The sequence below is a fragment of the Limulus polyphemus genome, unplaced genomic scaffold (assembly GCF_000517525.1).
Source record: "Limulus polyphemus unplaced genomic scaffold, Limulus_polyphemus-2.1.2 Scaffold256, whole genome shotgun sequence".
NCBI classification, from domain to species: Eukaryota; Metazoa; Arthropoda; class Merostomata; order Xiphosura; family Limulidae; genus Limulus; species Limulus polyphemus.
In genome coordinates this window covers 525779-542154 of record NW_013665866.1, presented here as the reverse complement: position 1 = coordinate 542154, position 16376 = coordinate 525779, and the positions used below count along the sequence as shown (strand labels likewise).

The 16376-nt window shown below is 32.4% G+C and overlaps 1 protein-coding gene across 1 annotated transcript in view; it reads left to right on the top strand.

The window, feature by feature from the left end:
- The window catches only part of LOC106478865 (fat-like cadherin-related tumor suppressor homolog), a 227395-nt gene that overhangs the window by 128216 nt on the left and 82803 nt on the right, over window positions 1-16376 (top strand). The window contains exon 3 of the mRNA XM_022382546.1: window positions 9437-9498. Coding sequence (XP_022238254.1) covers window positions 9437-9498 — 62 coding nt within the window. The remainder of the gene's footprint in view (window positions 1-9436; window positions 9499-16376) is intronic.

The window sequence follows — 16376 nt, the reverse complement described above, 5'->3', positions numbered from 1 at the left end:
CATTAGGTCCATGTGGAGATACATCAAATTTGTAGTTGTGTCACTTTGCGTCTTGTGGTTTTCTGTTACCAACGAATAGTGGGATTGACCGTCACATTATAACGCCCCCACGGCTGAAAGGGCGAGCATGTTTGGTGGGATGGGGATGCGAACCCGCGACCCGCAGATTGCGAATCGAGCGTCCTAACCACCTGGCCATGCCGGGCCATCTCTGCTAAAAGAAAAGGCGTTCGTAATTGTGAAATAAAGTAATAAGCGTACGTTCTTTGAAGCGTACGGTTCATCAATGTCCAGAAAGAAATACCTTACCTATATTTTTGTGTCTGTTTTATTTCTCTTCTCCTTTTTTCTTGCACATACATATACACACACACACATAATTTATTGCTTAATGTTCGTTCTGCTGCTGTCATGACGCATTTTGTATTTTCCGATTTATATTTATAAACGAAAAACGCGTATAGTAAGATCATTTAGGTACGTACACATGAAAGAGCATTAGAAGTTATGCGACGATATATTTTTCTCTTTTTTTCAATTTATGAAGTTTAAGACAGGCTATTAAGGCTTTTATAACTTATATAAGTTTTTATGGGAGGTAAGTGAAATCCTTTACTGTATTCAACTGTGTCATATATATATTGCTACAGAGAAGCTATCCTCGTGAGAAAGTTTCTGTTATGTTGCTTAAGTAGTAATTTTCATAGAATATAACGTTTGTGGTTTCCCTTTATCAGTCCTTATAATATAATAAAAAAGAACAGATGGAATTACGTGATCTCTTTGAGGTGCTTTCACTCTCCATCGGCGAGAGCATTGCACATGCATGTTATTAGGACTGTTAAATTACTTGTACAAACAAGTTATCTTTGTCGGTGTTCAATGAGATCATTCCAAAAAGTTTGACTTCAGAGTCGTGGCGCCAACTTTCTAAAGAGCTTTCTTCAGCTTCTGTATAGGTTATAAATGTCTTTAATCAACGGGAATTAGTGCCCTTGATAACTGTGTTACTTACGCTAGATAAGAGAGGAAGTTTATCAAAGCTCGTACGCTTTCAAGAACTATAGATTGATTGTTGCTTATTTTGGGAAATGTTATTTTTTAAAGAAAGTTCAATACACTTCCTGTCTTTGTACAAAAACATTCTGAAACTGTTCGATTCTGAATTAGTAGTTGAACAGTATAAATGGCTAAGTTTATAAAACTAGCAAGGAAAGGTAGGAAGAGAGGTAACTCTCATGAGCAGCTTTTACTTGGAATGCTCCTTTTGAGTAATGAATTATCTTGACATTGATAACACGGACATTATTCTTTAAGTACTGAGTTATCTTGATAAAATACTGCAGACCATTATTAAGGTTTTTTGTGTGAAGTAAGAACACAAAAACATGAAAAGAAACCTGACATTTCGCTTCCGTTTTTTTTTGCAATTTTGCTACTCCGTTTGAGATCTTTGTCTCTAAGATAGCTCAGATCCTGTAAATAACCTTACAGATATAATCAGCTATTATATATGGCGGATACAACAGAAACCATGCCCTTGCGAAATAAAATATCACACTATCGGGCGAGAGCAATTACTTTAGATGTTCGCGTGAGAAAGCTATGACATTTGGCTGAGAAAAAGTCTGTTAAAAGGATTGACTTTCGGTCCGTTTTGTAGTCAGTTATTGCTTGCAGCTAAGACTTCACGGGAACAAAGTGCTTTGGAGCTATCACTTCAACTCCACTGTTCTTTTTGCAAACCTAAGCTATTTGTCACGTCAGACTTATGTGCCTTCTTACTGTTCCCATCGTCTATATACAGAAAAAGAAACAAATACTCACGGTTTATGGTTGACATTCTTTGGAAAGGGAAACTCTAGTGTTCCCCCCTCGAGAGGCTAAAATTGCATTTAAGTGGCCACGTTTATATCAATTCGAATGTTTTTTTTAAAGTATTATCGGGTTAGATTTCTGTAAAATGTTGAACATACTTTTCCTTATATAACTTTAGACACATCTATATATTAGCGATTTGTTAATAAAAAATATCGAAAAAATCTTTCGTCAGTACCAGGGATACTTTTAAACTGTGATAATATTTTGTTTCCGAGTTTTTACTTTTTCTGTTTCTCTATTTATGGTTTGACTACAGCTCACTAGATGTGGCTAAGTATTCATTTGACGTACATAGTCTCGCAAATATTTCAATTTGTGCATTGGTTTAAAATATAAATATAATCGGATAGCACATTTGAATAGTTTATGCAAGACAATAAAATGACCATTGTTGTTTACCAGAACTAATCTGAGACCTTACATCACGCTGTCCTTTATGTTATTATTATTCGAGAAGCATACATTCTCAAAACAAAACATCAGGTTCATTGGCATGATTTGCACCAAAGCACAAATTATAAACGCCATATGATTCATTTACTCTCACATTCTTACAACACAAAGTATTATCTTGATATAACTTATTCTTAAGAATGAACCCTTGACTTTAAATTATTGGTGAGCCCCGCATTTAACTATGTGGTCGGAATAAGATATTCTCAAAATTTGTATGTATCTCCACATGGACCTAATGAAACTCTATACCAACATTAGTGAAGATCCATCTACACCCTGCCAAGTAATTTGATGGACATAAAACAGACAGTACTATTATATTTATATAGATACCAACAGAAAGGAATGCATTATTAGTAGTGTTCATTTACAATTCTCGTGCACTTTGCGTCTTGTGGTTTTTATGGGCGTGTTTGTGTATTTTACCATTACTTCACCCTCTGTTGGATCTTCACCAAATTTAGCATAAAGGTTTGATGGGTCCATGGGGAAATGCATAAAAAAATTAGTTTGCATTTTGCGGTTTTTATGGGCATTTTTTACCACAATCCCCCTCCTGTTGGTGGATCTTCACCAAATTTGGTATGGAAGTTCATTGGATCCATGGAAAAAATCAATTTAAATTTTCAGTTTTGCATTTTGTATTTACGGTTTTTATGGGCGTTTTTTGCGTTTTTTACCACTTCTCCGCCCCCCTGTTGATGGATCTTCACCAAATTTGGCATGAAGGTTTGTTGGATCCACACGGAGATACATACAAATTTGCGATTTCGCATTTTGTGTTTTGCAGTTTTTATGGGCGTTGTTGCATTTTTGTTTACAATTACATAAAAGGGAAACAGCTTTTCATGTCCTAAGATAACCTTTCATTAATCTTGAGTTTACCTAATTTCCGTCCAAGGGATAGATACTCCAGCTGGTATTGCAATAATGTAATTAAAATTACGTTTATAATGTATATTTTTAAGAATTTACATAACCATCTTTTTGTTTTTACATACATGAACGATGTGAAATATTCATTCATTTCTAATCATTTTAGGTATTGTTTGTTTGTTTGTATTTAAGCACAAAGCTACACAATGGGCTATCTGTGCTCTGCCCACCACGGGTATCGAAACCCGATTCTAGCGTTTTAAGTCCGCAGACATACCGCTGTGCCACTGGGGGCCATTTTAGGTATTAAGTGTTTACTTGTAATTTTTGTTATATTTGTGTTATATTAAAACAAATCTTAAAAACGGTAGAATCAGAGCATTATACTATAAAACGAAAAACAAACTCTATAACCCAAGCGCTTTCGAAAGGTGGACCTTTATTTTTCTTCGGGTAGAAACTGAAGTTTACCCCCGAAGGCGCTTGGGTTATAGGGTTTTATTGTTTTATATTAAGACTTTCTTGAATCTAAGTATTTTTCTGACATCATTAAAGCATTAATTATCTATACCCTGTCCATGTTATTTGTTTAATTGAGTTAGTGTATCATATTATGCAATCTAGATTTAATAAAAACAATATTAGATGATTTCAAACCATGAGTCTGAAGAACAATTATTTGATCTCAATATCTAAATATTGAAGATCAGCGACTGAGTTATCAAACTGATAATTTAAGAACCAGCGCATCTCTCTATAAATATATATATTTGTGTGTGTGTGCATGGAGCTCAAATTACATTCATTGTAGCATTCGTGCACGAAACCGTTAACTTAGAAAATATAATAAGATTATAATTTAATGTTATTATAGACTTGACGCATTAATCTGAATTTTTATGGCATCTAAAGAACGTGACATGGAGTAAGTTTACTATTCATGTATTACAATGTTTTAAATTTCTTTTCCAACTATTTGTTTTTAATTATAAGATAAAATTTACAAGCTTACTAAATACTTTTCTTTACTTGCAGTTATCACAACGTTTAGGCCTATCTTTTATTCTATAGTCTGCTGTGCATCGCTTTATACAGTACCATCTACAATGCAGTATTTGTATTCGTCTTACTCCAGTTAAAATAATGCATATTGGAATAAAATATTCACCTCTTACACAACATTTAAAACTGCGTAAACATGTTCAATTTAATTAAATAACAAAAACTATAAAATATGCAATTTAAGGATTTTGAAAATACGTATAGAAATATAAAGTGCAAAATTTGGTGAACAAAGAAATATTTATTCAAACATGAGGAAAAGGAAAATATTATTATACAAATCTTAAAATCGTGTAACTCCATATGAAGGACTTTCTGTATGCGTGGGAGCTTGAGACAAACGAAACCCGCCAAGGCCTAAACCCGCTCAGGAGTGGTTTGGTGATCAGTTCCACACTGTACATCTGAAAGCTCATGACTCGAGAACCGTTGCCCCAAAATCGCACTCCGTTATAAAGTGACAGTCAAATCTCGTTATTCGATTGGAGTAGCTCATGAGTTGGCGGTGTGTGCTGTTCATTAGTTGACTTCCTTCTAGTCTATGACTTCAAAATTAGGGAGGGCTAGCATTGATAACCCCTGTGTAACTTTACGCAAATATCCAAAACGACTAAACAAAAAAAAACACAATAAGCTTTGTTGTTCTCTGTTTATTACTCCAGAGGGGAAAAGATAAAATTTTGTCGCAATTACATTTTCTTCATAGCAATTACATTCAAATCAATCTGGGGAAAATTTTCAAGATTACTTATACAGTTGTAGCTGCTTTTCCCTAGATGTTTATAAAATGTATAGAATAACAAGCAGATTTTTGTGTTTCCAAATCTCAAAAATACTTTTAGAGTAAGCTGCTCTAGTTCGGTTCTTGAAAACATCATACATACGTTAAAGAATCTAAGCATCATACATATGTTAAAGAATCTAAGCATCATACATATGCTAAATAATCTATGCTTTAAGGAGCTGCATCAACTGAAAACTTCTACTACTTGATAAATAGATCTATTATGCAAAACTATTGTGTTAAGTCATCAAACTGCTCATAATAATTTTGGGTTCCAGGTATACATAGAGATCTTTGTATTAATAGTACCTATATATATAGTTCGGCAAATCAATGACTTGCGAAAATCGGATGAGCTTAACATCTCAAAATACGGATATTTCATCTATCACTCGTTTTACATATGAAACTATACATTCTTCTGTGGCTAATTCGCAAGTGTGTGTCAGAGACCATTCGTTTAATTTTATATTTTCTGAAAATACACTTGCCTTAACCGTTTTCAAATATACACATTTTGTTCGGATATATTATATTCAACAATGTACTGCAGCGAATCCCACAATAGGTAGCATTGTTTTTCCTAATTAATATTCTGACATTATTGATAAAATGTTAGCTTGTTCGACTTCAGTCTATTCTAGAAAGAAGAACAACAATAGATGAACTTCTTTGTCGTTTTATGACTGTAATTGTGTGCAAAAACATGTAAACGAATTGCATACTATAAGCCATAACAAATACATTATAAATTAAGACATTCTAAAGCAGTACTATATCGAGTACAGGTTGTTATCGTAACGAAAGGTTGTCCATCCTGATGTTAGGTAAAGGCCCAAATTAAAGAACCAATCAGTGTAAAAGGTAAAAAGCTAATTTCACCATAGTGTTTTATTTTAAACAAACTTATACCACTAAAATATTACTATTAGTGAACTTAACATTCTGCTATTCCTAGATAATAATGATATTTTAATTCTGGGTTTCGTCTACGAATTTTTTGGTCTGGCATATAACCTAGACACTTTATAAGTTCATGATTTTATCAGTACAAAACAATATTATTTTTAAATGTTTGTTTAATTACACGTTTTTGTTTGAATAGAAAGCACAAATATCGGGTATTTTCAAAGACGTGTCACTCTTCTTTTGTAGAGTTTGTAACTTTTATTAATCAATAATTTCCAATTTGGGATGTGGGTTCTTTCTTAAAGTATGCTTAACTTGTTTTGCTACTCTATTACGTAATATTTAATATATATTGCTTAATTTCATTTGAAGCTTGATTTATGCAATATGTTCCACAAAAATGTACAGTTGTGTTAATGGTAAAAAATACTTATAATTATATTTCACTGTATAAAATATTTATTAATTGGTTGAGTTTATGACTTAATAGCCTCTACAAGAGCTGATGCATAGCCCAGTGTTTTCTTTAACAGTTTTATTCATGGTCATGTGACACTGCGTTTAAACGGGTTGATACAAATCTCACACCGTACATCAAAGTATTATTGCAACGTATTTTCTCTATTTATGTGTGAAACACTAATTTTTAGCACTTCTAGAATTACGATATCTGTTGCTTCTAATCTTAATAAAATCTCTTCATCGATTACATTTGCTACGTAGCTATTAATAATAGAATATTTCAGCAGTTCATGTAACAATAGTGAGCAGCTGAGTATTTTTCAGTTATTTTTTATGATTAACTTCAATTTATTTTTTAATTTCTATTTTTGCTGCAAATACTCCAACGTTTAACCTGGCCGCATAGAAACACAACAAGCAGAATTTATTATAGACTGTCTTGATCAGTTTAAGAAAATTTAAATCTTCAACTTAAATGAGTTTGTCGCCCTAACAGAAGCAATATTAAAGAAAAAACAAACTACTAGCTTGCTTATATCTTACGGTGTTCCTTTATTTTTCTTTAGTTGTTGGTGAAAATTTTATTGTACCAATGGTACATATCATTGACCGAGACTGCATATTATAGAGACTCTCTGAAATATGCAATATCTTGTATTTCTCTTGTCTATATTGTTTTCTTCAGTGGTGACTATGGGAGAAACGATCTAAAACACTATGATTGATTGAAATGTTGATGTCTGTTAGGCTTTCTATTGTCAGGAAGTTCGGAACATTTCGTCTTGTTAACAAATAGCTGTAACCTACAGCCGTGACATTAGTCGTCAGCTAGAGGTTGTGATGGATGGACTGATCTAGTATGTGCAGGAAACTAGTTTTGTATCTCCAGGTTTTCTGGAAAATTGTATCTGTCTTACACCTTAGCATTGTGATTAGATTATACACCTAACATGACATGTTGACTAAAAAAAAAGATGTACTGGGTATTCTCGAATTGTTATCGTTTTTAAAAGTGTCTTTTCCTCGATGCACATGCGCTAAACAATGTGAATAACACAATTAAAGATGAAAACAAGATAAATAAAGAAAACTGGAAATTTAAAAACCTGCAATTATGGATCGTAAAAAGTAAGCTAACTAGGCTGGAGATATTGTAGATATTATTTACTCAAACTATAAACCCCTATTTTGACTCCATGCTGTTACCTATAACTACATTTGGTGGAGTTAAAATAGGCATTTGTGGTAAATAATGTCTACAGTATCTCCAGCCTTGTTTCTTTACTCTTTCTACAATCCCTATTTGCAAGTTTTAAATTTTCAGTTTTTTATTTGTCTTGTTTGCTGGCTTTTTTTATGCTCTACTATGGGCAAATGATTACTTGATATGGTAGCTAACTTTATAACTTTTAATGATAATATACATAGCTAGTAGATAGCTTACATGGTTCATGATGATTTAATGTAGCTATTGACTACTTGATCGCATTAGTTCGAGATGTGAAATGTTAAACTGCAGCTGGAGATTGTCATAGAGATTTGTTTGATAATATAGTGAGCATTTCTAGTTTCTGTGTAACATAATTCTCTGTATGTAATGCATAGTAATGGGTAATTATATGCTTTGACTAAGATACAGCCCCACTAAGCGCGTATAAAATTTTACCAGTAGAAAAGCTTTTGCAAATAAGACACATAAGTCTAAAACATAGCTTTAAATAAACTTTCGTGTCTTCTAAAGTAAGTATTCTACGAATGTGTTTAATAAAATTTAATGTTATGTGTATTGATTTTTTTATTCCTTCACTAAATACATAATATATGGGTTGGCTCTCTAAATATACCATTTATATAGTGTACAAAGTATTTAGTATCTACATGTTACACTCATCTAATGTTCATTTGTTACGTGCTGGTAATACTTGTTTCACCGTGTTAGCTTTTTAAAGGAACACCAGGTATCTGTAAGAAAACTAACTTCAAGGGGTAATGATAACATCATTTACACTAGAATTTGGAAGTTTTTTAGCTTATATAAAATACATAAGAAACAAATCACTCTTCAATACCCCTACGACCTTCGCAGTACCTTATTTAGTATTATACAAAAGGTTTGGGTACAATATACCAAACCGTTTTTGTTGTAGGCTGGCAAGAGAATAATAAGAATTACAAACTGGCTCTTTTGAGTGGATTTTTCTTTCCTTTAGTCTAATATGCGTGCTTTTTGTGCAATTGTTATATATGTACAGCCTTAGCAGTCAATAGTAAATGTTTTAGAATGTTATGTGAACTGAATCTCTGCTGTTAAAGGTGCTTTTTGTCTGAACGTTCTATTAGGTTTTTTTTTATTCCTTGCGATCCCTATTATGAACCACTACCACAGTTCATGATGTATAGGCTTATAACTATCTTCAAGTAAGACAGATAAGTGTTTATTATCACACTTGGATAAAAACAACAACAAAACTCTAATTTATTTTAAGATGTAAAAATTTCTCTGATTAGATCAACTCTTTCGCATACAGTATTAACACATCAGCTCTCTTTGAATTATCGAACGTTTATGAATAAAGATCTATACAGATTTTTCAGTGTTACCGTGGTAGTTCCACGTATAAATTAATAGCGATGATATTTTTTTCTACCTGTGTTTTATATGCTTGTGTATCATAGCGATCAATCCAACTATCTGCCTATTTAATTACAGCTTCATATTTTGACTATTTTAATATTTCTAAAAAAGGTACTTCAGTACAAAAAAAAAAGATTCCAAAACGCTGCTCTATTTCTTAGCCAATATTATGCATGCATATAACTTTCTTATATACTACTGACAAATTTCAATTGAACATTTATATTTATCTTGCTTTGCTACTAGAGGAAAAAATTCATCAGTTTATTCTTGATCTCAGTTTTCCACACTCCATATTATTTTACCTTGCATCACACCACGTGAATGAAGATTTTGTGTTTGCTAATTTATGCTGATTTTTACTTCACTAGGTATAATTCAGACTACCGGATGGCAACTAGACCGGGAAACACAGGAAGAACACATTTTAGAGGTAAAACCGAAGTAAATGTTATTTTTCTGTGTGTGTTTTTGAATGTGGGTAGGTGTATTTAACATCAACTGTTATGCTTTTATATAAGGAATTTTTCTCTTGAAGCTGCTGTGTGAAGTAGAACGGACAGTAATATTTCGTGTTGACTCAGAAGTAAATACGTTTGATAAAAATTCAAATATGTACCACAGAAAATTCGTTTTTTTGAAAAAATCAAGAAGATAAAACTTCTAAAACAAATATACAAAATACCAGGTCTAACATCGAAACTGTTCCTAGAGTTGTAGTGAATGTGAGATCTAACTTCTCAGTTTATTTCCGTATTCCAATGTTTGTATGCCACGTGTATGCAGCTATTTTTTCGGAATCAGTTTTATTGTAACTTCTATAGTTTTGAATTTATTTTTGAAACTTCTTCTACTATAAAATCAAATAAAAAAATAATCATTTTTGCATAGTTTTAATATTTTTAATCTTCGTGTTTCTGATTCTATTTTCCTTTTTCGAAAAGAAATGATTATTTTATGAATATATTTTTACAATTTTATGAATTAACATTCTGTTGATTCCTCAGCGTGGATCGATATAGAAGGATTAAGAGAGATATTATAAAATGAGTTAATCTTTAATATATAAATATTTGTATCTAGTCACACGTAAAGATATATATATATGTTAGATATATATCCTATAAATAAATGTAACTTTTAATACTGAAGTATTGGTGATAGCCGAAGTGAGTATAGTACATTTTGTGAATGATTTATATATTTGGAGAAAGGCATCTTTTTCATATATATGTTTCAATTATATAATTTATCTATGTCGTCTACGTTTTACACAACTTGTTTTTATTATAGCACATCGATCATATTTGTTTTTAATATGGTAAATTTGTGGTTTCTAAAAGTATGAATTAAAATTAATCTGTTCTAAGAGTGTTAAAAGCTGCGGAAATATGAGCCAACTACTTCTAGTAATGTTTGCTATTAATTTTCTAGTTCACTTCTTATGCTGATATCCTTGATCTTTGTAATCCAGTCCCTGGGAATGGGATGCTGTCTTTATATAATATCTGCAAGTAAACCGTTATAATAGAACTTTAATTGTGATGACTCCGACCAAAATTAAACCAATTACATCATCAGTTCTTTGTATCAATGGTGATGACTCTCACCAGAATTAAGTTTAATTACATCATCAGTTCTCTAATTGATGCTAAGGTAATAATGATATACAACCACACAAATGTGCTAGAACCAATGCTGGCTTTAGCGTTATACACTTATCGTCAAATGTCAACCAGGACTAATATATGTAATAACTATAAAAACATATAAATAGATAGGGAACAGTGTGTAAAAAATTAAATGTATTGATAAATATACAGATAATTCAGGTCCAGAGTGTATCTAATGTAGTATGTGCTGTAGATGTAATACTGATTGGAATGCTTCAGTGGCCTTGAATTAAACTGTTCTACACAAAGCACTTAAAGGGCAATTGTAATTCATAATATTTTAGCTATGACAAGGTGTATATGACACGGGTATAAAATAATGTCAATCATTCCTCAGTTTAGGTTTATGCAAATCAGCCTCATGATATTTTAATTATTGTAAGATGAGTGGCCAGCATCTTAATCTTATAAACGAGTCTTTGTAGGTGACTAAGCATTTTTACACTTTATGACATTTCACTTCAAAACAGCAAGAACAACTTCGCACTGACGTTGCTTAAACTCTGATCCCTCTTCTCAAAAAACTGTTTTCGAGACATGTATCGCATTTGGAGTTACTTGGCGGGACACGATGCACCCCATAGCATCTTCCATTAGCATCCTATACGTGTGCATTGGGGTTGAAAGCTGGTGAGCGTGTATGTCATACCATACGGTCAATTTACTTATTATTGAGGGAATGTGTTGACCAGTTCCGCATGGTGGAAGCAAGAATTATCAGTCACTATGCCAAACTCTACGCCAATTTCACCAGCACATGGCAGCACGAAATGCAGTAGGGGATGTGATACCTGTAACACGTGGCGCTGATGGTACATATAGCTTGGTATGTCTATTAACGTTTATTATGAAAATGAAATATAAATTGGTTTCTTATTTTCTCCAAAGGAGCATATGCCCGTGATGAGGATATATTGAGAAGCGTGACTTATTTCTAAGAAATGTTGATCCATGTGTCATTGATCCAGTGGATGTGTTTTTCACAACATTGTAAGCAGCTGATTTGTGCCTTGCTGTAAATGAAACGCACTCCCTTAGAGCGTTGAGTAGAACGGCCTTGTGAAGTTTGTCTCTAGCTGTGGTACACTGACACAACAGCTTATTGCGGCTATAAATATATGATTCAACCTTTGATCTTGTTTCCTGCGATTAAAGTGATCTGAAATTGACAGGTAGAGGTCATATACGTTTGTGTTGTGGGTCATGGTCTGCCTTATTCAGGTGATCTAGCAATTGTACCCTTGGCTTGGAAGCACTATGAGGCAATTGTAAACAATTAACATCAGCCTAATGAGCTAAAATATAATTCTTTAAGAACTAGCTATAAATCGTGTGAATCACTTCAAAGTGAGACAAAAGTATGTAAGGTCATTATATATATATTTATAAAACAGGCTAGATGATCATTTGCATGTATTTCTTATCACATGATTGATCATCAGATATCTGACTTTCATAAGTGTGAACTGAGAGAAGGTTATTGACACTATTTCTTTGCAGTGGTTCTGCCTTATCAAAACTATAATATTATAAATCCCAATTATTTTTAATTGTTTTGGACAATATAAAGTTAGACTTTTCGATATGGTTCAAAACGTCTTGGTGTTAGTTAGTTCAGATTACAAATAAGCTTTAGACGTTCATTTGCATTTAGCATTGATGATTTCTTTGCCGAAAGCGTTAGATATGTTACACTAACAAATAACACTTTCACAAGAGGGCGCTATAATCTAAGTTGTTGTTCGTCGTAACAGGACACTAATTTCTAAGCATCTCAACAAGGCACCAATTCAGTTTTGCTCAGAATTTGCTCTACATTGTTAAGATTATTAATAGTTGTTTAACTTGTTATTTGAATTACAGATGCACAGTAGTAAAAACAAATATTTCTGTTAGTTATAAGTTTAGTTAGTTAACCATTACTTGCTATTGTTATAAGTTATATTTTAAAAGAGTATTTGATCTAGAACAATAGTTTTATTTCACTAAAGATTCATTGACAACAATTCACTCTTAGCTACACATATATATCTACAGAGCAATAATGTGGTAACTATCAATTAACAACAATATATGTAATCGGATTAACCCAGAAAAAAATATTATTGAGAAGTAGGTCACAAATTTATATCTCATGTAGGTATGTGATACATTCATAGAAATTCGTTTTGAAATATTAGTAATCTAGAAAAGACAAGAGAATAATTCCCGAGAAATATTTAGAAATATTTCTTAAAGCAACTATTTTTCAATTTGAGTATCCATTAATCAGTGCAGATTGGCCTGCCCAGATACATCGTTTTATTAGTTTTTGATTTTTTTAATAATATTTCACTATCTAAAAAAAACAAACAAATCCACTCAATCAATTCACCTCGTCTCAATAATTACTATTTTCTCTAAATATATGAAGTTCATCTGGTGAGCCAGTGATAAGTTTACGGACTTCGGCGCTAAAATCCGGGGTTCGATTCCGCGCGGTGGACACAGCAGATAGTCTAATGTGACTTTACACTAAAACAACCACACCAAATATATGAATAAAAGTGGAATGTGCTTTAAGCATTCTGTTTTCGGTTACTTGTTTATGATATACCTATTTTTCATGTTTACTTACACATTTATGTCGCATCACATACAAAAGACAAACAAGTAACGTTTTTGTACAAACTATAATGTTGGAAAGGATTGATGTAGTGGTGGAAATATATAGTCTATCAGACATTGTTTGTAATGTAAGCCTAGCGCATGAATCAGCGTTAGGAATTAAAAAGTTGAATTAAAATAAAAACTATCAAGAGTTAGACATGGGTGCTCACGTGTCTCACACCTAAACTATCAGTTAGTTTCTACAGCCTGTCATTGGAAGCTAGTCGCAACTAATAAAACATATTTTTAAGTAATGACGAATCATATTGTTGAAAATCTTTCTTTCAAGTCATTAAGTTATAAGTATACGTATATATTAAAAAATATTTAGTTTGTTACAAGTTCATCAGTAACTGGATAACAGTATAAAGGTAAGGAAGTCCCAAGAATTTGGAATAAAACTTTTTAACGTCTGACGAGTTCCACTATTCAGATTACCAGTAGAGTTGGGCGATAACCTTTCAACACGACTACTATTTAACAATATGGGTTCATAGCAACTGAATGGCCTTAGCTGCACAACCGAATCAGCAACTGGTCAGTCACGGGTAAGCTTTTATGACAGACAGTCAATAGCAGTAGTTCCTCTAACTTATCGCCTCGAAACAGCGTAGAGTAAATATTATATGAATCAATTGAACGAGGTGTGAGTGAAGGTCTTGCTGACAGATGAATCATGCTTCACATTGCCGATACGAGATGTGTTCACATTTGGACACAGGCCAGATCCAACCATACATGTTTAGGTAGAGATCAGTACTAATGGTAATGCTGACCTTTAGGTGCTACAATATGGATCTATTAGTGACATATGGTATAGGGAAAGTTATATAACCATTAGTTTCATCATATGCTAACTTAGTTTGTCAGAACTTTCTTCTAGTGGATGATAGCATGCACTTCCACCGTGATCAACTGTTTAGCGACTTCATGGAAGATGATAGTGTCTAACAAATGAACTGGACAGCGTGTTCATCGGACTTGAGCCCGATTGAACGCGCATTAAAAAGACGTTCTGCAGTACTTGATTAATCTCCAAGCTGTGTTTATTAACTGGGAGCAACTTTGATGGTGGAGTGAACAATATTACCCAGTAGCTCATTGATTCTTTCGTTGTACATTTGCAACATGGATTATACGACTTGCTCTAGTGTCTGAGGTAGTCGTACGTATTATTAACAAATATCAAACGTTTTCTGATTATTTAATGGGTTGCATTGCTTGTAGTATAACATGAACATTTGTGTACATGGATTTTAACATGAATTGGTAGCTGTCATTTGTTTGGCATAAAAATAAACTAAGGCTTTGATAATATTCAATAATAATAATAGCCGTATCCAGTCGTAGACAAATTATATATAAATATCCAATTATCCATTAACTATTTAGAATAGTATTTGCATTATGAGTCTAATAGGGGTGTACTGTTATACACATATTATTCCTTAATATCATTCTTTACAATCCAAGAATAATTTTTAACTTAAATGTGACAGTTATGAGCTGAAAAACCGGTCCAACAAATAAGTTTTAATTATCACTGCCTATTGTTCATAGTAACTTGTCGCCCTCCAGTGGCACAGCGGTATGTCTGCGGACTTACATCACTAGAAACTGGGTTCCGATACCCGTCATTGGCAGAGCACAGATAGCCCGCTTTGTACTTAAGTTCAAAACAAACATAGTAACTTGCCGTTTTAATCATTTTAATTATTGCATTTCTTTTATTAGAAGCCAACTATTTCCCACAACTGACTGCAGACGTTGAATGAAAGTTCTAAATGTCGGAAGCTATGGCCTTGAGCGTCGATATCTGCTGTTAATATTGTTTTTATATCTTTCAGTTCAACATTTTAGTTCTAATTTCATTTTCCATGTAAAGCTCGCGAATTGAGATTGAAGCTGATATACTGTATTTGTGGGTCGAACTCCTTGCGGATACCTTTCGTACTAGTGTACACTTTACTTTCTCTACATCGTAGTTTTTGCTCTACTTGTAGTTTCTTTGTGCTTAATCTGCATTTTTTTCATAGTTCTCTTAGACGTTTTTAAAATATCATTAAAGATAAGTAGTCGCTGTTGGTTAGATGTTAAAATGACCATAATAATTTGTTATATAATATTTTTTTTAAATGTATATATATATATATATACATCTATTTTATCTATATATTGTCAATCGAATGGTTTTATTACCCTCATCAACTTCATGTTTTTATACGTTGTATAGTTAGTTCATAACTTGCAACCTATATAAGTTACTTATTTTTATCTATACAATTGATATATATGTATATATAACACCTTTACGTAGATAATATACATGTATATATAACAGTCATTAGTAACTAATACATTGTTTCTCCTTTGATCGTTCCTTAAGCATGTTGTGACTGGTAATGGTATATTCCAATAGCTGAACGAAAATCGTTCAAAAAGGCAATGCTTTAGAGAATAAATTGAAAAACAAATATTTGCATGGCTTACAACAATATGCGAGAATAGTTTCAGGTCCAAATGCTAGCGTAATGGATATCTTTGTGAAAATAACTTTCATAATAACTTTTTAAATATCTTAAAACTCAGAAAGTTTAGTTGTATATTGTACGAATATAACCACCGTATATATATATATATATTTTGAAATGGAAATGTGCGTTACTTCCACTAGAAATGTTCATAAACATAGCAACAGTGTTTACAGTTATTCACAGCCAAATACTAAAGGTGACCTAAAGAATGAGTTGCTTGCTGTAAAAAACACAGCAAAACGTTATTGTTATAAAATGAAATATTTAAATCTTGGTTTCAGAAAGTATAGATAAATTATTGTTTGAAAATGGAATAATTTTAACAAATTATATTAGTATAAAACATCATGCAAAAAACTTGCTTTTTGGTTATCATAAACAGGAAAATTGTAAGCCATTGCATTCTGGAAAAGACATTTTTTATTAATAACATAAGAATATTTAATACTCGCAGA